Below are 18,451 nucleotides of genomic sequence, written 5' to 3'. Positions count from 1 at the left end.
GACATGTTAAATTTACATTTGCACATGGTTTTCGCATGTATTCTAGTATGTACACACATTGTATTTTTGTACCAATACGAAGCTAAATATAACAATATTTTGTATTAAATTATTTATAAAATATTAACGAATAGTAATGAAATCTTAATGAATTGTAATGAGATCTTAATGAACTGTAATGAAATCTTAATGAAATTTTAATGAATTCTAATAAAATCTTAATGAAATAATATTGAAAGTGGGTCACACACACACACAATTGATATTATAGATTTTAATATGAAATTCGATATATTCAATAATATTTCATCATTATTCATTACAATTTTTATCAGGGTTTAGTATATCTTAAAAGAAAAAGAATCTTCTGTATTAATACATATATTTTCTTGAAAAATATATACATTCGTACATAAAAATAAATTATAAAAGCGACATATATTTTTATTATGCAATACTTAAGCTTTAGACACAATGCTAAGCAACAGCGACAAGAACAGCGATAAGAATAGTATAGAAATAGGCGATATATAATTGTCGCCTCCCATTGCACAATGCCGCGAAAGAAATAAAAGGCTAGCCAATCTAATCTGCATATAGATTGTGGTACTCTTCCATCTGCTTCAAAATTATAGCGTATATAAGCAAAATGAAAAATCTGAACGCTGATTAATAGGCTATAAGGCGATAGACACAGAATTCCAAATCGTCGGAAATTTATTACTATTGCCTTATTCTGTATTCTTATGTGCATTGACATATGCATCCCGAATGTTGGATTCCTCTATCACTATCGCTATCGCTATTGCCTCGCACTGTGTTTAGGGCTTTAGATACACATATTATTTGTGTAAATTTACAAAAAAAATTATACTTTATAAAATTTATTTACAAGTAACGCTTTTTAGATTTTCACGGGTATTATCTTCAAAAATACCAAAAGGTTTGCGGATTATCGCCATGTTTTTATTTACAAGTATTTATATACTTTCATAAACTTTTAAAGAAATAAATAGTTGATTAACTATTTAATTTATTTAATTTATATATACATATTTACGTCGCTTGTATAAATACTTATTAATAACAATCATGTATATACGTAAATTGTTTATTTATATATCTAAATTATATTACATTGTAATTATAAATCATCTAGTTCTACTTTCTTTTTACGTTTTTTTGCCGTTTTGTTCCCTTTTATACTATCTAGTTTTCTTTTTTTAGCCTCTTTCTTCTTTTGTTGTTTAGCTAGTTTACGTTTAGCCGCTAGGTCAGGATCAGTCACAAACTGATATAAAAAAAATTATGTATATATAAATTTTCTGAACATTTATATATTAACAAAGTTCAACAAGTTTATAAATATGAATATCCTGTAATATAAAAATTAACAAAAATGTAAAATGATAAAAATAAATTTACCTGTTGCGCACGAACTTTTCTTCTTTCTGCTTTCTTAATGTCCAACTTTTGTTGCACTCGATTTAATAATTTGATATATTCTTCATTTCCTATCGACTTCTTAATAATAGTAGTTACTTCTTTTGCAAGCTGACGTAATTCAGCGTTCGTTTCTTCTGTCGTAGTCATCTCCCGTACCAATGGAGACATAATATTAAAAAGTATCGCGTTCAGATACTCAGTAGGTACTGTAGTTACTACACCCGCAATGAACTTAAACATTGCAGTTCTCTGAAAATATATCATTTGCATAGTTTTTATTTTCTGATATAACAATTTCAGATTCATAATAGATATATAAATACGTTTTTACAACTTTTCTTACCACTGATGTTGATTTGGGAGCTTGCGTTATTTCTATATTAACAACTTTTCTCAATCTCCTGATAAGCCACAGAAAAGATAAGTTATTGCTATTGGTCGCTTTATTTCCATCATCTTGCTCGTCATTTTTCGCAGCGGATCCTGTAACTGATTTCAACATCTTTGCAATAAAGATTAGATTTTTCACAACTTGATCTGCCAACTGTTCAAATGTCATGTCCGGATAAAGTTGAGCCACTAAATCTAGAATCAAACTCTTTACAGTTTCAACAGGCTTCGAATACATGTAACCTTCATATACTTTATCACTATTTGGATTATTTATAAGTTCCACGATTTTATCAACGTCAAGAGTAGTCAAAATAAAGCCGATCATTTGCGCTGCTGCTAATCGAATCCATAAATGTGGATGTGCCAACAAAGATTGACTATATTCTGAAATAAAATATAAAGATATTTTTTGCAATATTTATTGGAAAAAAAAAGAATTTTCCAATGTTTTAACAAAAAATAACTTACCAGCAAAAGAGTTAATGGAATCTTTGTACTTTTTATTCGTAAGGAAAGATGTATAATGTGCTATCTTTAATAACAGTTGTAATACTTGAATTAAATGATGATCTTTCGTTCTTTCTTCTTTTAAATTGGAATCTTTCTGCAAGTGTGTCGTATTATCTAATTCCATGTATTTTCCGAATTCCGCATTGTCAGAAGTTGAAATATTTGTGTGAAACTGTTTTAACAACAATGGTAAAACTTGAGGCAATCGCGAATCGAAATCGTTTTTCTCGACAGTCACGAATATGCCGCATAACTGTGCCGCTAATGTCCGGTATCTTATGGAATCACTTAGCCACTCAAGGGGCCATTTGTTAAATAGCTTATTTCTATCATTATAGGATATCCGCATAAGCATTTCCTTTATACATTTCGCACAAAGTTTGCGACAGGTTGGGTCGTCATCGTCTATTAATCTTGCACCGGTCATTACAAATATGATTTCTGACCTTACAGTTAATGTCTTCAATGGGAATCCCGTGACGATGGTATGAATCATTTCTAGTGCGCTCAGTCGACCCGGTTGCATTTCGTAACTCAATTGAGTGAGATAGAAATATATATGTTTGTCCAAGTGCTTGCCAAGTGGATAACTCATGAGATAAGAATAGAACACAGACCGTGATTGCAATTTAACATGTTCTAGCTCCGAGGTAATACTCAGCATTGCTACTTTCTCCATGACAGTGTGCATTTCTGAAATAATCATTTTTCGATGTATTATAGCCTTGAGTAAGGTAAACGCGGTAGCGTGTTTATCGCTGTCGTGTAAGTCTTGCTCCGCGTATAAAATAAGAATCTTCAGCTGATCAGCATCAATGCTGAAGTATTTCACATCACGGACGACTACGGACATACATTTGAATGTGGCCATTACAAGATCGAAGTTATCTCCTTTACTTAATCCTGCAGCAGCATACTTATGCAAAATGACGAACATGGAATCGCAGATGTTCGATATCGATGCGTGCATCGATTCTAGGTCCATCTTAAGCATCCAATTTAAGCATTGTAATGCTACAGTGCATAGCTTGATATGATGAGACTTCAAACAATCACTTAAAACTGACACAAATGGTTCTAGATAATGTTTGTATTCCATTCCGGAGACTTTGTCCCGTTTCAACAATATATGATACAATTTCAGACCGAATTCTATCATTACATGAACGTTGGCGTGTTTGGTAGTTTTGGCAATAACTTTAATACCCATCCTGTTTTTGGGTTCTGGTGGTATAAGAAAATAATTCGATCGTTGCATCAAAGTTTTCGTTTCTATTCTTCGCTCATCTTCTGCGAGCTTTTTACTTTCCTTTTCAGGCATAAGGCTTGGTATACTTTCCGAAATAATACCGTAAAGAAATATGAGCATTTGTTCCAAGGGTATATAAGCATTGTCCGCCAATCCTAGAGTTACGTTTCGGAGGCATTCCACAATCTTATGTATCGTTTTATGCGAGTGCGTCTTCATTAGCACTTCTTTCAACGGCAGAATTAGGTCTAATAAACAAGATTCTGTTATAAACTCCGCTAAAATATGAAAAATATCAAAGCTCTTAGTACTCTTTGCCTCCGATACATTTTTGATAATACCCGCTATCTCCTTTTCTTCCGCGGTTAATCCAAATAAATCAACTTTGCATACCTGAAGATAATTATTTAAAGATACACGAAGTGTTTAAATATTTAATTAAACTTTATCAGTATATTGTATTAATTTTTATCATAAGAATACATTATATGAATAAACATAGGTCTGTTAGTATATTCTTTCAAGATTCTAGATTTAAAAAATGTTTCTAATATTCAAATAAGTTGTTGAGAATATAGATATTATTTAAGATATTGCTTGAATGTTAAAAAAAAAAAGAATTATAGTTAAATATCAAGTAATACTATAGATACACAAATATAGATATTACAAATATATAATACAAATTATAATATATCAATAATTTTTATATAATACAATTAATAGAATATATTGGCAAAGTTTATACGGTCAAATATTTCAAAAATAATACTTACAGACAAAATGCTTTGTAAATTATTATTAATATCCATTTTCTGGTAATAAGGCTTCAGCGCGACTAATACAGCCTGTACTGTATACGCGAGAACGTGCACTTGAAAACCTTTCGTTAACAGTGTATTAAGTTCCTTCAAAAGATAATGAAGATATTTCGGTCCTAAAGTTATCATAATTTTCTGTAATGTCTCGCGAGTCGCACGTCGAACTGATTCCATACGTGATTTGAGGAATGTACACAGTTTCATAAAAATTCTATTAAAAAAATGCATTATAAATTGTGCGAAAAAATTATATGTTACTTGAACGAAATAATCTTCGAACATATAAAAGAATGCAAAATAACTTTATGATGCTATCGCGTACTTACCCTGGCAGGTTTGCATCCAGAAGATTTTCAGGCATTCTCTGTAGTAACTTAACAATCGCGAGAGCAATAGGAACTCTCAGTAAATCATCCTCCTCTGTCTCGGAAGCGATCTTCTTCTTGTTGATTTTATGACTACTCTCTTGCCGAGTTCTCCCCATGATGGATCGATGCAGTTGAGGCAACAAGCCGTTCGATATACTGAACACGACTTTCTTCGCACCGTATTGAGAAAGTAGTGTTTGCCTTTCAATTATTGGTAAATTTTCCTTTATCGCTTCTTTATCCTTCTCTATTATTTCTTCAATATTTTCAACATTATCATCGTTTAATGCTTTCTCTAATTTTTCTTCATCTCCTTCTTCCGTGTTTTCAAGATTCTCATCTCCTCCGGTCGCTTCATTAGCTTCTTTCTTTTCAGTGATAAAAGCAGCGTTGTCTTCGGTTCCTGTCGCTTCGGTTTGCGTAATTTTTTTTACTGGTTTGTACTTTGAAAGATCGTAATGGAAAGAGTTTAATATCATTACTACTATTCTAACGACTTGCTTCTGGAACTCTGTGGAACTCCTTAATTTGCCTAAATAATACTTCAAAATAATTTCATAGTGATGCCACGGTAACAGCCTGCACACTATTCCGACAGTCTCGATAGCGGCATCAACGAGGCTGTTCTTATGAATAAAAGTCTCATTGCATAAATACAATGAGCAGAGAGGAAGAATGAATTGCGTCAATGTCTTAGGACTAAATGGCTTCCGCAATGTCTTAGCGAGTGTACAGAATTTTAGTAAGGCGCGAGCCCTTCTGTAGAGTTGTAGATGTTGCATATTCTCGAAGAAATCGACTTCGGGGTCGGCTCGATTGGCAAGCAGGGACAAGTCTCGTAAAACAGGATGCACGTCCGCGCATTCCAGAGCCATATGTCCCAAAAACGCTATTGATTGGAAGCGAACAGTTTCGTTCTTGCTCGTAATACCTTTCCTCGTAAGCGCCAAGATAGTGTCGTCCATTAAGTAACGCCTGTTCAGGACATTATTCTGGTGTTTTTTAGCCAATTTCGCCCCGACGAGCTTCAGACACTGGCCGGAGCAATCTCGCATCGCCAAATCCGATTCGGTTTTCAAAAAGTAAAAGCAATTGTGTATTACAGTCACGCCAAATTCCAGTGTGATCGCGTTCTTTCCAATCCTGTCGCTGATCAACTCAAAAGCGTCCAGTCTCTTTTGGAAGTTTGGTTGATCGACCCATCTGTGATCCCATGCATTAAGCTCAGCCAGAACTTCGCAATCCCGGATCATTTCTTCGCGACGGTCCTCCATGGACCTCTCAGCAATGGTCCGGTACAGCTGCAGAAGAGTCTTGCGAGCGGGTACGTCCGATACGAGGCCAATCAACGGCGCGATGGAACGCAGATGAATCTCCGGCTTGTTTACAATTTTTATGAGGTTCGTGACGGTCGTCAGCAGTCCCATAACAGCCTCCTCGTTATTACCAGATGCAACCTTCCTGATTAACACGGGTATTATTAACTTCAATACCGTATCGCACGTCTCGGCATCTGTGACAAATTCGGAGATTCGCGACAATATGGTCAGCTCGATCTTATTTATATTCTTATTGGACATTTTAAGTCTATCTCTGATAAACTCCAGAACGTGAGGAACGTGCGGCAAAAGTATAGCGGAACCATAGTTGACCCCGTTTGAAAGTATCTTCTCCTCCACCTCGAGCATATTAGTGAGTATCGGAGTTAACGGTAGAAACTGCGTGTCCACCTGCATCGCATCTTCATTGGATTTTTCGTAATTCTGCAGTGTCAGCATCTTCTCGATCATCTCCAGAATGGCATTGACGACGGATTGGTGAGTCTTGGGATTCGACAGGAGTTGCATGATGTAAGGGAGAGGAGTGATCGACTCGTTGTTCTCCTGATACTTGGCGAACAACGGATAGTATCGCGAGTTCTGGCTCCACGCTATAAACAGCTTCAGCAAAGCCGTAGGACTGTGTATACCCTCGATAGGCAATTTCTGCAACGAGGAAAATATCGCGACGTGATAGACCGCGTCTATCTCGTGTCGCTTCCAGTCGTAGTTCTCGAAGTGTGTAAAGAATCTGGCCAGTATACCGACGCAACTCGTCCTCACATTCTTGATCATCGACAAGTATCCCGGGTAAACCTCCCCCGATCTCCGCAGAATTCCATTCACCTCGGCCAAGATGCAGATTAGTATCCTGAGCAAACAGGGCAGTAACTTCTTCGACATTTTTCCGCCGAATTGTTCTATTACTATCGCCAACAGATTCACGGCACTCTGCATGCGTTTAGGTGGCATGACGTTATTCAGATCGATGGTATCGACAATGTTCTCAACATATTTCTTCAAATCAAATGCCTCATCCATTTCCAGAGATATGTATGACTTGAAAGGTCTGAATGCCATTTTTACGAATATGATCATCTCATCCTCCTGTGCACCGCCTAGAAAGCGTAATATGATTTTTCTCCGTGTAAATCCACCGGCTTTCCCACCGGTCCTCATGCCGGTCTTCGTAATCATTTTGGCGTAGATAATTCTCATTATGATCGGTATGAGATTTTCGCGATGCTCTTTCTCTATCATATTGCTCTCCCGATCCAATTTGAAACGCATGAGTTCACTCTTATAATTCTTGTCATTTATCAGACCATACAGGGACTCCTTGTACGATAAAAGATACTTGTACTTGTACGCAAAGAGACAATTCAGAGCGGCTCTCTGTATGTCGAGGTTTCTCGAAGAAATCAAATCCAGATAGATCTGATGCATCTCCGCTTCTCTGTGCATCATTTTCGGATTTTGCACTTTATCGAATATCTCCATCTGAGCGAGTAACAATTTCATTTTGTAATTTCTTTTCATCACGTCCGCTTGCGCGACTTTTATGCTCTCATCACGCTTTTCATCACTTTCGTTCTCGTCATCCGTATCATTATCCGCGTCGATTAATTCCTTGCGTTTTTCAACATCGCAATATTTGCCCTCGTCGGAATTAGATCTAAAAAAATTTGCATTTACGAAATCAATGAATAATCCTGTTAAATCTCTATTTTTCGTCTCGGCGTAATGTGAGAAATGTGCCATACATTTCCAAAGGAGGATCCGATAATTCTCGAAATCAGGCTTATCGTCGTGCTTTTCTATTAACATCTCCAACGATGAAATCACGTAGCAATCAAACGACGGTTTTCGTTCAATCTCCGGTACATTGTTACACGTTAACTCGGATAGAAATGTTGGCCAGAACTGTGGGCATTCCTTGTTGCCGTAACTAGCTATGATTGTACTCACAGGCTGCCAAAGCAGAGAAAAATTGATGTACAAATTGCCCATCAAGCAACGTAACGGAAATTCGTAATATTTGGGATTTAAATTAGCTATCGCATGATTCTGAAATCCTAAAGCTTGCAAGTGCAACAACTTGCTGCGATAGTTTTGTATCGTCACGGGTTCACATTCCACTAAATATACAAGCTCCATAGCATTTTTTCCATCAGACATCTGAAGAGGTTCACCAGATCTTTTCAAATCTTCGATTTTAGAAAACAAGGAATATAAGTGTGCCACGATCATTCGAACATTGCTATAAGGTGAACTAAATTTCTTCACCATTTTATCATTTAATTTGTTAAACGACGCTAAATTTATATATTCTGCGTGATGCTGCGACGCAGCAAAATACGTCATGCAGAGATCTATCGCATTTAAAATATATCTATTGTCATAATGTTTGTTAACTAAATCAACTATTTTTATGTCAGATTTTATCAAAAACTCGTGGAGATCGCTTGGCTCTGACACATGGATTAACGACTCCAGCGTTAATAAAAATACAAAAGCGGTTTTATTAATGTCCGCAGTGTCATCTGCATCACCATGATTTAATATCTTTTTATATAAAAATAACAAGCCATTTTTCAACATATTCCTAAGTTCCTCATGCAATGGCTTCAGATGTGGTAAAATTACCAAAATTCTCAGTGCGTCAAGCGAAACAGTATCAGTAGATAATGTTTTCAGTTCTAGTAAGAGATAATCAATTCCAATGTTTCGTATATCTAAAATGTATTTTCTCCGTTTGTCCAAAGTTATGCCACTGAGACAAGGTGATGCTTTCGTGAGAATTACTTTAGCAAGCAGAAGCAATAGCTTATTGTCAAATCCAATAGATATGCTGCGCTGCATTACGTAAGGCAATACCAAAACTTCGAACGAAGAGTAGTGTATTAAATTTTCAACAGAGGAGTACAATAATTCCATGTCATTCACCGCCATAATTTTCAGTACTAATTGACTCGAATTCTCCTGCATTAATTTGACGTTGGATGCCAAGAGAATAGCTACAGATACATTGATAACTTCTTGCAAAATGTTATTGTCTTCACTCAATTTGTCCATCATGACGGTGAACCTTTTTATCACAGATGCAGCATCAATTAAGAATTTTCCATTTTTACAGCTGATAATACCATGTATAAGACGTAGGAATAGAACTAAAGTGTGTTTCTTCTCAGAGAATTCTAACAATTGCTTTGACTTTTCGACAAACGTGTCTATTATTTTTAGTATAACATTCCACATGATATTGCATTTTTGTGGATGTATATTTTGCAATATGCACGTTATAATTTCTCGTAATACTTCATAAGTAAGCGTTTTATCACACACAATGGACTCGTCTTGCAGAGCGTTAAAATAAAGCAGTAACATCTGTTCACCACAGGAATGGAACTGCCCTGGAGTACCAGATATAACTTCAAACAATAGCTTTGCACAACCCGATACTCCATTTTCCTTGGCATTTTTATTTCTAGCTTCCAAAGTATGTAATACCAGTTTCAGAAAAGAATCTTTATCCTTGATCTTGCGAACAACAAATGCAAAACTTTCAGCAGCAAACCTGTTTATATAAACTGGCTGTGTGTCAGCCAGCAATGGTAGCAACAGGGGCATCACAGTTTTTATGTTTCTCGTCAGATATCGCCATAGGAATTTAAACAAATATGCCAAAGTGGTAAATGTATACTCCATCTGCTCAGCGTCTTTCGTTTGCAGCAAGCAGATTATTTCGGATAGAAATTCTGGAAAATAATCGTAAAACTCTTTCTGAAGATCTCTTGCTACAGCAATTATTAATCTATAGGAAACAAAGAGAGAATAAAAATAATAACAAAAAATCTTTTCATACATTTATCCACATGTCTTTAGGTCTGTTCTTTTTAGCTAAGAACCTGTAACAGTTTTTGAAACAAGGTAAAAATTATAAAAGTAAGTAAATTTATCAAAATATTTATAACTCCACTCAACATTTAGTGAACTCACTTTTATAATTTTCTGTAACAGTTTTTGAAACAAGGTAAAAATTACAAAAGTGAGTAAATTTACCAAAATATTTATAACTCCACTCAATATTTAGTGAACTCACTTTTATAATTTTTATCTAATTTCAAGAATCATTAGGCTCCTGAACTTTTTGTACCAAACTTCTTCATCTTTCCTCTTTTTTTCTCTGTGAAGAGAAAAAGAGGAAAGATAAACTGTATAAGAAATTCAATTGAAAGAACAGACCTTCTGTATGCAACTTACTCTAAGATCGGTTGCAGGAACAAAGGATCTCGTTTCCTCAGATACAACATAAGCGTGTCGATCACATGCTGCTTCTTGTGAAGCAATTGGGGCAGCGTGATGATGTTTCGCACTTCCTTCCTGAAGGCGGTGTAACCGTCCGTCAGGTTGAGTACGTTCCATTTCAATAGTGTCTCGTGGAAATAGGTCTCAATCTCCTCGGCCTCGTCCTCGTTCCGATGTGCTACACGGTGAAAGACGTCGACATCGATTTCAGTTATCCTCTCAGAGAACGGCTTGAACTGCGGAAGAAAACCCGGTTTCAGAGCACATGCGAATAACTTAACCTCACGCTGTCGACTTTACTTACCCGGAAGACGTTCGCTTCTTTATGACGGATTGGCTTGTTCTTCATTCTAATGAATTGTCTTGGCGCGCGTTAATCGAATCAATGCATCGCTTATTTCATCTAAATTAAGAATTACATCAAAGAAGCCAAATTGAAATTTGTTGTCCACATTCCACGACCCCACGTCGCCCACGTGCAAATTAGAATACTAGCGCCTCCATGTACATAAAGTGTATTTGGAACTATGTACCCACAAATATTTTCGGTTGATAACACATCGACTTCGATTCGTCTTGTGTTACCTATGTTGTTTGGTTCTGTTCCGTGCTATGTCTACGAATAACCCTCACCCTCGCCCCTGTTGTCTACGCCTGTCTACTTCATCAGGCTTGCCGCCAATGTGACGAACTGTCAATGTTGTTATGAACAAATCTTATTTTCATATTACAAGTTCGAAACACCGCGTGTTTTCGCCCTACCCGACGACAACGTGGAAAAATGACAGGATCTGTGACCGGACTGAAGAGCGTGGTCTAGGTATTAATTGTAAGGTATACCTTCGAACAAATCAATGACATAAATGCGCTCGGCTATCAGCGTTATTCTGTCGAGTCCGGTACCCGACAACAAGATGTCCCATCCCGATTACGAGCAGACCGCCCATGATCACGCCGCTCTGCTGTTGCTGCTGAGGCCAGTCGGCACGCAGATCAAACCGAAGACGGTCAGTAGGTTATGCGAGCGGATCGTCAAGGCTGGCAGCAGGTTTTCCGTATCTGATTCCAGCGGCGGCACCCGAGAGATCCTCGCCCGATTCGTCAGGGAACATCCCGTGGAAAACAATGACTGGGGAGACTTTCAAACACACAGGAGACTTCTAGGCTTGATCACATTTGGCAAGTATGACAATCAAACGGAGCTGAATGAGCTGTGCAGATTACACGAGACTCTGAAGGTGAAATATAGCAGTACTCTGTATGATTCACGAGCCATCCTCTTTGGTCCTCTTGAATCAAACGGCCGTCATGAACCACCACCAGGCTACACTACACCCAGCAACTTCAAAACGCGGGCAATATTCTATGCAGACGAAGCATGTCCTGATCTCGAGACACAAACAGCTGAATATCTCAATTTTCTATTCTGGATTCTGGAGTCGAAAAGATTAGAGCGATCCAGAGAGAAGATAGATCGTGTCTCTCTTCTGTTAGCTCCATTTGAAAAGAAAGATTTTATCGGGTTAGACCTTGAATCCAGAAATAATAAAAAAAGATGCGTGGGCCGTATGACGAAGCATTTGGGAGATCTGTGTCTTCAAGCTGGACTTCCAGCTGATGCCCTGAATAATTATAATTCTGCAGCTAACATTCTGCAGGCTGTCAATGACTGGTTATGGCTGGGAGCGGCATACGAAGGTCTCTGTGCTGCTTCGGTCTTAGTTCTTTATCCTAATATGTGTCGAAGTCTTCCATTGCAAAGAAATTCTTCCTTACAAGAGGGAAGTCCAAGTAAGCAGAGGTATGGATAATTTCTAATCAAAGAATTATATGATACAAAACATAAAATCATCTTTTTTTATAAGTTATTACATATATATAGTTAAAACATTAAAGCATCTATGCTTTTATTAGATCTGGTTTAAGGATATCAAAATTAACAAATCATTCATCATTTTATAGACGAGGATCACAAGCTCTTACAGTTTTGCCAGCTCCACCTAGTATAGACATGGTAAAGGCCAGCATGCCACATATTTTACTACCTGAGGAAATATCTAAGAAATATCGTGAAGCTATAGTACATTATAGTAAATATCAATACGCAGGTATAATTGAAACTGAAGCTAGTTTCAAAGCTACAAGAATCTCAATAGAACAGAACTGCACCTTACAAGCTGCATCATATTTAAATAATGTTGTATTGATTAATTTGCCTCTCAGCGAGCAAGAAAAAGTATGTAATATTAATATAACGCAGGAAATTTCAACATATAAAACTTATCAAGGTGCTATATAGATCAATATTTCAGATTGATCGATTTACTACATTATCAAATTTATATACGAGCTTTGGTTTTGATAGAAAAGCGTCATTCTGTTTACGATTGGCCGCCACTCGTCATGTATCGCAAAATAATCCTAATCCGGACTGGCAACAATGTTATAATTTGATGTTGCAAGCTACATCTGGATTTAAATTATCCTTAGATCCTGTTGATATGCCACCAGGTAACTACAATGATTTAATATAAATTTCATATAATTTTATATTTTAGATTCTCCTGATTATACATATTTTTTTTAATAAACATATAAATGTGTGTTAAATTTTTTTCCAAATAATATGGTAATGAAATAGTTTTTTTTTTGTTTTGATTATTTTGTGATACTTAAAATCATATCTTTCTTACAGATGGACAAAGAGGATGGCCAGCCATACAGATCCAAATAATAAATGAACTTGTTGCTGCTGCAAATCGAATGGGTAATCCGGCACTTGCTACAAGGCATTTAACATTTGTGCTCCAAACAATGTACAATCATCTAACGCTTACCGAACGAAAAGATATTGCACTACAATTACAAAATGTGTCTCAACAATGCGAGGGTGCACCAGTCCCCCTAGTATGTTAAAAAAATTATGATGTATGAATAATTATATGTCTCGTTTACATAAAATAATGTCTTTTATAATAGGTTTTAGATTCTGGTACTGTCATACCACCGGCTAATTTATTAAATATACCAAAAACGAAATTGTTTACTTTAAAAAATATGCAGCCGCACTTACAGCCTCAAAAGATAGAAAGAGTAAAAGAAGACCATGGTCCATTTTTATTTACGCCAATTAACTTTGGATCGTTAGAGCGCAAGAATACTTCAAAGAGTAAAGTTGGTATGTGTATACCTAAACGTTGATTATTATCATTAATAGTTTAATATTTCCAAGAATAAACTTTTTGTTATAACAGATTATTTGTGGGTGGAAGGAGATATTTGTGAAGTGTCAATGCAGCTCATAAATCCTTTACCATTTGAATTACATGTATCTAACATGAGACTTTTGACAAATGGCATAGTATTTGAATCGATACCAGAGAGTATTAGTCTGCCTGCTGAGTCTGGTCCGATTGCGGTTACGCTAGCAGGCAGACCCAAGGAAGTTGGAGATTTAGAAATACTCGGATTTAGCACTCACACATTAGGAGTTAAATCTAACTGTAGATTAAGATACATGGAGGGTATGTTACATCCTCAATATACCGTCGAAGTTATTCCAGCTTTACCAAGAATCGATGTCGCGACTAGTTTGCCTCAAACTGCCAGTTTCAGTTCCGGTGACAATATAGTTACCAGCGCGAGTATATCACTCTATGGCGGTGAAAGGTTTGTGTCTATAAACACTATAAAATTTTTTTATCAATATATCATTTTCATGCATAATGATTTCGCTTACGTTTACAGCGCCGAGTGTACCGTGACAATAACGAATGCTGGACAAGTTCCTATTGAAATGGTCGAATTATCAGTACAATCTGCTTTGGATGCTCTAACTGAAAGTAAAATTTTTAAATGGAGCGATGAGAATCTGATGACACAACTGCCTTTACAACCTGGCAGCAGTGCAAGTCTTACCTTATATCTGTATGCAGCAACGGATTTTGTAGCACCTTCAATTAGAAATGGTAATATAATTAATTATATTACCATAGTAGCACAATTTTTTAAATTTAGTGCTCTTTCTTCTTAAAAACTTATTTTTCAGATGTTACTAGCAGTACCTGCCTTAGTCAACCAAGCAGTCTAATGTCACATTCAGGCCACAGTTCTTTACCATCTAGGCTTAGTTCTCCGTCTCATCATACGAAAAGACAATCCGAGCTGACTTCTTCTTTTAGATCAGGAATAAGTTCACATTCCGGCCATTCTTCCTTAGCAAGCACGCGATTGTCGAAACTTGCAATACCTTTACATACATCTAATATTATTGAAGGTCAATTAAGAATTAAATACTCAGGAGGTGCAGGCTTGATAAATGGTTATTGCAGAATCTCATCTGTTTTTGTAACCATTGAGATGCTACCTAGTGTACAGATTACTAACTGGGATGTATTGCCGGCCGAAACGTAAGTTGCAAAAAAAAAAACGCAAATGCTTTGTAAAATAATTTATTCCTATAATTTGTATCTTATATATCAAGATATATATTTTGTCTATAAATATTTTCTCCCTGACAATTTTTAGACCATTGCAATTTTATCTTGTGTTGGACGTGTCAAATATGACAAATCATGAAATGGAATTACACTATACGCAAAATAAATGTATATATATGGAAGGTAAAGAACCATGCAGAATTCCTGTTCCGGTTGACCGATGTCCACTTAATAAATTATCTATGGTAATAACGGAAATATATATAAAGATTTACTACCTATTTAAAGACATACTGTAATGTAATGTAAGACATACTATTTTATCGTTTTGCGCTTATAGTTAAATGGTGCTGGTGATACAAGTGAACTCCAAAAAATATGTGCCGAGCATATAGCTTCATTGGTTGATCTGCGCTGGCAATTATTAGGTACTGAATCGACAGGAAAAGCAACTCTCTCTGGTATTACTCTAACTCAAGATATGTTGGATCTAGTGAGAATGAGTCCTCTACAATGGGGTGCGTAAATACTGTTTACTATAAGAGTATAAACTTACTATAGGTATGTGTATAATAAGACACTTAAAATTACTAACATTTTCCAGAAATAACTATCAACGATATTATTGTAAAAGCACAAGAGGAACTGTCATGTGCTTTGGGTGAATGCATCAGCGTTGGTGTGGGAGTGTGCAATGCTCTGGAACATCCTCTGAGTGATCTTACATTGTCCATTAATTTCTATCAGGACCATCATAACGGTGTTAACAATTATCAATTAGAAACAAGGTTATCCATAGCTGGAGCAAATAAAGTCATGCTGCCTACTGTAAGTCACACTTTTCATAAATGCAATGTTTAGCTGTATACGCATGTCTTACATTCTATTTTATTATGAATAAATAATAGTTACAGGAATACGGCAGAGCCTATCATGAATGTCGCGTAGTATTTTTCACTTCTGGTCAGTACAAAATAGATATTCAATGCAGTAGTAAAGAATCCGCTCCAAACTCTCCAATACTTTATTCGGAACTTATAAATGCAGGACATACATGGCGTTATATACCGCCCATTGAAATTACTGTCGACGATTATTAATATTAATATAAATATCAATTAGAGTCTTTAGTAAATTGTAATATTTGTAAAAAAAAAACGTATTAATATATATGTAAAAATAAAGAAGATATTTCCTTTACTGAGAAATTAATAATTGTTATATAATTCTTATTGCGTGTGTTAATATAAATTGTTTACTTCTAACAATTTATATATATAGACTATAAAAAATATAAATATTATCTTTTACTTCCTTCCAACTTTATTTTCTTACCTAGAGGAATCATTTCCATCTCTTGTAAATTCCTCCTGAACTTTTTATAAAATTCTAGTACAGCTGTATTAGCCCATACCTGTTGGCTATTAAAATCTAAAACACGTAAACTTTGTAAGCTTTGAGCTCTTGAAAGTGCTACATAAGATTGACCAGCATCGAATACTCTCGACAAGCACATTTCCACGCAGTCTAAAGTTAAACCTTGGCTTTTGTGAATTGAAAAGGCCCATGCTAACTTTAAAGGAATTTGTTTTCGATGTATAACAGCACCAGAACTAGTTTTGATAGCCCATTTTTCCATCTTTGCTTCGTAATGCGTTCCCGATCGCAACTTAATTATAGGTATATCATTTTTAAAATCAATAATAACACCTCGAGCACCATTTACTAATCCACTATTAACATTTATATTTTTCATTAGCATAACTTGAGCGCCAACTTTCAGTATTAATTTGCCAGGAATAGGCAGCTGCTGATCCAACATAGATGTCATAGAACTATCAGAATCTAATGCTGTATATACTTTATTCTCACCTTTAAGTTCATTCAATTGAAATTCATTGATCTCATCGGCCTCTTTTACATGAGAACATAATCTAGTTGCTAATACGCCATTACTTTCAATTTTTTGTTTTGCCGTTTCCTTTAAAATATCTACAATATCATCCGTGACTCTACCTATCCTAATGCTATTTAATATTTTTACGAACGCCTTGTCCTTTTGTCGGTGGACAATTTGCAATTCAAAATTGAAGTGGACACATTTTTGCCAGGCCTCGCTTTGAAAGCAAAATTTTGCTTTGTCATTAATTTTAGAAACAGGAGGTAATTGAAAGAAGTCGCCACACAAGATTAATTGTATTCCTCCAAAAGGTCTTTCGGTCCTTCGCACGTGTCTTGCCACTTCCTCAATCCTATCAAAAAAATCACAATCTACCATAGAAACTTCGTCTATCACTAAGTGCTTTGTCTTCCTCCATGTTGAAGCTGAAGCTGGACGAGAAGCCAACTGGATGCATCTCTCCTTAGTGCCAGTACCCAGACCAATACCAGCAAACTGATGCAATGTAATTCCACCTATGTGGCAGGCTGCTACCCCAGTGCTTGCTGTAGCCATTGTTACATCTGGAGGAAGGGCTGAAATTATTTTCCTTAACAGAAATGACTTTCCAGTGCCTGCACTACCGGTGAAAAACACGTTCTTTCCACCAAGCACCGCATTCAGAATTTGAGCCTGTTCCTCTGTCAACTCTCCTGCGGTAGGATTCTCGTACAGCTTTTTTGCCGTGGATACTTTAGGACTATCGTCGCTGAAATGTTTTCGCTTCCTGACTGCGCTCGGCGATGGAGTAGTAACCGTTGCACGTGATACAGCCATAGCTTTTTCCTTCGCTCTATTGACCTCTGCACTAGTAGCCGGGCTAATATTCTCACCTGGCTGTACATTTGCAAAGAGTTTCTCCTGCAAGGGATTCTTCACAGTCTTTACTTCTTGGCCTGTCAGCTTGATAAATATGGTTTTTAAAAAATTAATCAGCTGAGAAGAGGGTGCATTTGACAGAAACAACGTACAGTTCTGTTCCTTGAACTTGATAGAAGCCTTTCCCTCAGTCATGAATTTATTAAATACCGATATACCTTTCAGAGGTAGCTTCGTGAGCACGTTCGCCTTCTCGACATGTACTTCTACGAGCATCTCGCGCTGACGATCTCGAATTAGACGTAGCGACGCTGTTCTGTGAGTTACCTTTCTCAGAATAGATCCTTGTGCGTTCAACCATTCCAGGATAATGGTGCAAGTTAACGAGCAGCCGTCGGAATCCATGTCCTCACAAGTATAGTCGTAGTCCTGAAAAAGCAGAGTTGGCTTGATAACAATGCGACAATTTTAATGATAGATACAATATTTTGTAGTAATCTGTGTCACCTGTTCGTAACATCAATACAAGCAAGCAGACGTGAAATAACGTGAAACCGCCGAAATAACGAATGGTGAACGGTAAACCGGAAAGCGCGCGTATCATCTCAGCACCAGGATGCATAACCTTAGAAATTATAGGGATCTAGTGGACGATATTTTCTTTCTAGGGTGCGTTCCAAAACTCGACTCTATCAACTCCGAGTATCATTTATCCTTGTTCTTCACCGAATGTTGAACAAGGATAAAAGATACTCGGAGATGATTCACACTCATCGACATCTAGAATGGACCGCTGATGGCAATGGTGGGGGTAGAAAGACGATTAGAGTGAGAGGCAGG

The 18,451-nt window shown here is 36.5% G+C and overlaps 3 protein-coding genes across 4 annotated transcripts; 1 reads left to right on the top strand and 2 right to left on the bottom strand.

The window, feature by feature from the left end:
- Window positions 1-1,144: 1,144 nt before the first annotated feature.
- Window positions 1,145-10,872, bottom strand: LOC108725628 (small subunit processome component 20 homolog). Its single transcript, XM_018452774.1, has 8 exons — window positions 10,719-10,872; window positions 10,370-10,650; window positions 4,746-9,920; window positions 4,375-4,630; window positions 2,308-3,991; window positions 1,790-2,223; window positions 1,426-1,695; window positions 1,145-1,291 (listed from the first exon to the last, which is right to left on the bottom strand). Exons 1-8 carry the CDS (start codon window positions 10,761-10,763, stop codon window positions 1,145-1,147), a joined length of 8,292 nt encoding a protein of 2,763 aa, XP_018308276.1. The 5' UTR covers window positions 10,764-10,872.
- A 219-nt stretch (window positions 10,873-11,091) lies between these two features.
- Window positions 11,092-15,984, top strand: brun (trafficking protein particle complex subunit brun). 2 transcript variants are annotated; one of them, XM_018452839.1, is made up of 13 exons: window positions 11,092-11,234; window positions 11,295-12,215; window positions 12,377-12,650; window positions 12,727-12,925; window positions 13,110-13,321; window positions 13,394-13,592; window positions 13,669-14,083; window positions 14,162-14,382; window positions 14,463-14,823; window positions 14,942-15,098; window positions 15,194-15,371; window positions 15,458-15,681; window positions 15,762-15,953. In XM_018452839.1, exons 2-13 carry the CDS (start codon window positions 11,329-11,331, stop codon window positions 15,951-15,953), a joined length of 3,519 nt encoding a protein of 1,172 aa, XP_018308341.1. In that variant the 5' UTR covers window positions 11,092-11,234; window positions 11,295-11,328. The 2 variants fall into 2 exon arrangements, with proteins under 2 accessions (XP_018308341.1, XP_018308340.1); XM_018452838.1 differs by lacking the exon at window positions 11,092-11,234 and having other exon boundaries at window positions 11,278-12,215; window positions 15,762-15,984.
- A 169-nt stretch (window positions 15,985-16,153) lies between these two features.
- On the bottom strand, window positions 16,154-18,192 carry Pif1 (Pif1 DNA helicase). Its single transcript, XM_018452552.1, has 2 exons — window positions 18,119-18,192; window positions 16,154-18,040 (listed from the first exon to the last, which is right to left on the bottom strand). Exon 2 carries the CDS (start codon window positions 18,014-18,016, stop codon window positions 16,154-16,156), a length of 1,863 nt encoding a protein of 620 aa, XP_018308054.1. The 5' UTR covers window positions 18,017-18,040; window positions 18,119-18,192.
- Window positions 18,193-18,451: the final 259 nt, after the last annotated feature.

This window comes from Mycetomoellerius zeteki, unplaced genomic scaffold (assembly GCF_001594055.1).
Source record: "Mycetomoellerius zeteki isolate Tzet28-1 unplaced genomic scaffold, Tzet1.0 scaffold35, whole genome shotgun sequence".
Classification (NCBI taxonomy): domain Eukaryota; kingdom Metazoa; phylum Arthropoda; class Insecta; order Hymenoptera; family Formicidae; genus Mycetomoellerius; species Mycetomoellerius zeteki.
Note: the sequence above shows the minus strand (reverse complement) of the source record. Positions and strands in the feature narration are given on the sequence as shown.

What these genes read in the sequence shown, in the direction of transcription:
- LOC108725628 (XM_018452774.1), bottom strand. Translation starts at nt 10,763, where the DNA reads ATGAAGAACAAGCCAATCCGTCATAAAGAAGCGAACGTCTTCCGG. An exon ending in TTCCTGCAACCGATCTTAGA is followed by an intron (nt 9,921 to 10,369) that starts GTAAGTTGCATA and finishes TGTTTCCTATAG; the next exon opens with ATTAATAATTGCTGTAGCAA. An exon ending in ATTTACAAAGCATTTTGTCT is followed by an intron (nt 3,992 to 4,374) that starts GTAAGTATTATT and finishes AATTATCTTCAG; the next exon opens with GTATGCAAAGTTGATTTATT.
- brun (XM_018452838.1), top strand. Translation starts at nt 11,278, where the DNA reads ATGCGCTCGGCTATCAGCGTTATTCTGTCGAGTCCGGTACCCGACAAC. An exon ending in AATGAGTCCTCTACAATGGG is followed by an intron (nt 15,372 to 15,457) that starts GTGCGTAAATAC and finishes AACATTTTCCAG; the next exon opens with AAATAACTATCAACGATATT. An exon ending in ATAAAGTCATGCTGCCTACT is followed by an intron (nt 15,682 to 15,761) that starts GTAAGTCACACT and finishes AATAAATAATAG; the next exon opens with TTACAGGAATACGGCAGAGC.
- Pif1 (XM_018452552.1), bottom strand. Translation starts at nt 18,016, where the DNA reads ATGGATTCCGACGGCTGCTCGTTAACTTGCACCATTATCCTGGAATGG.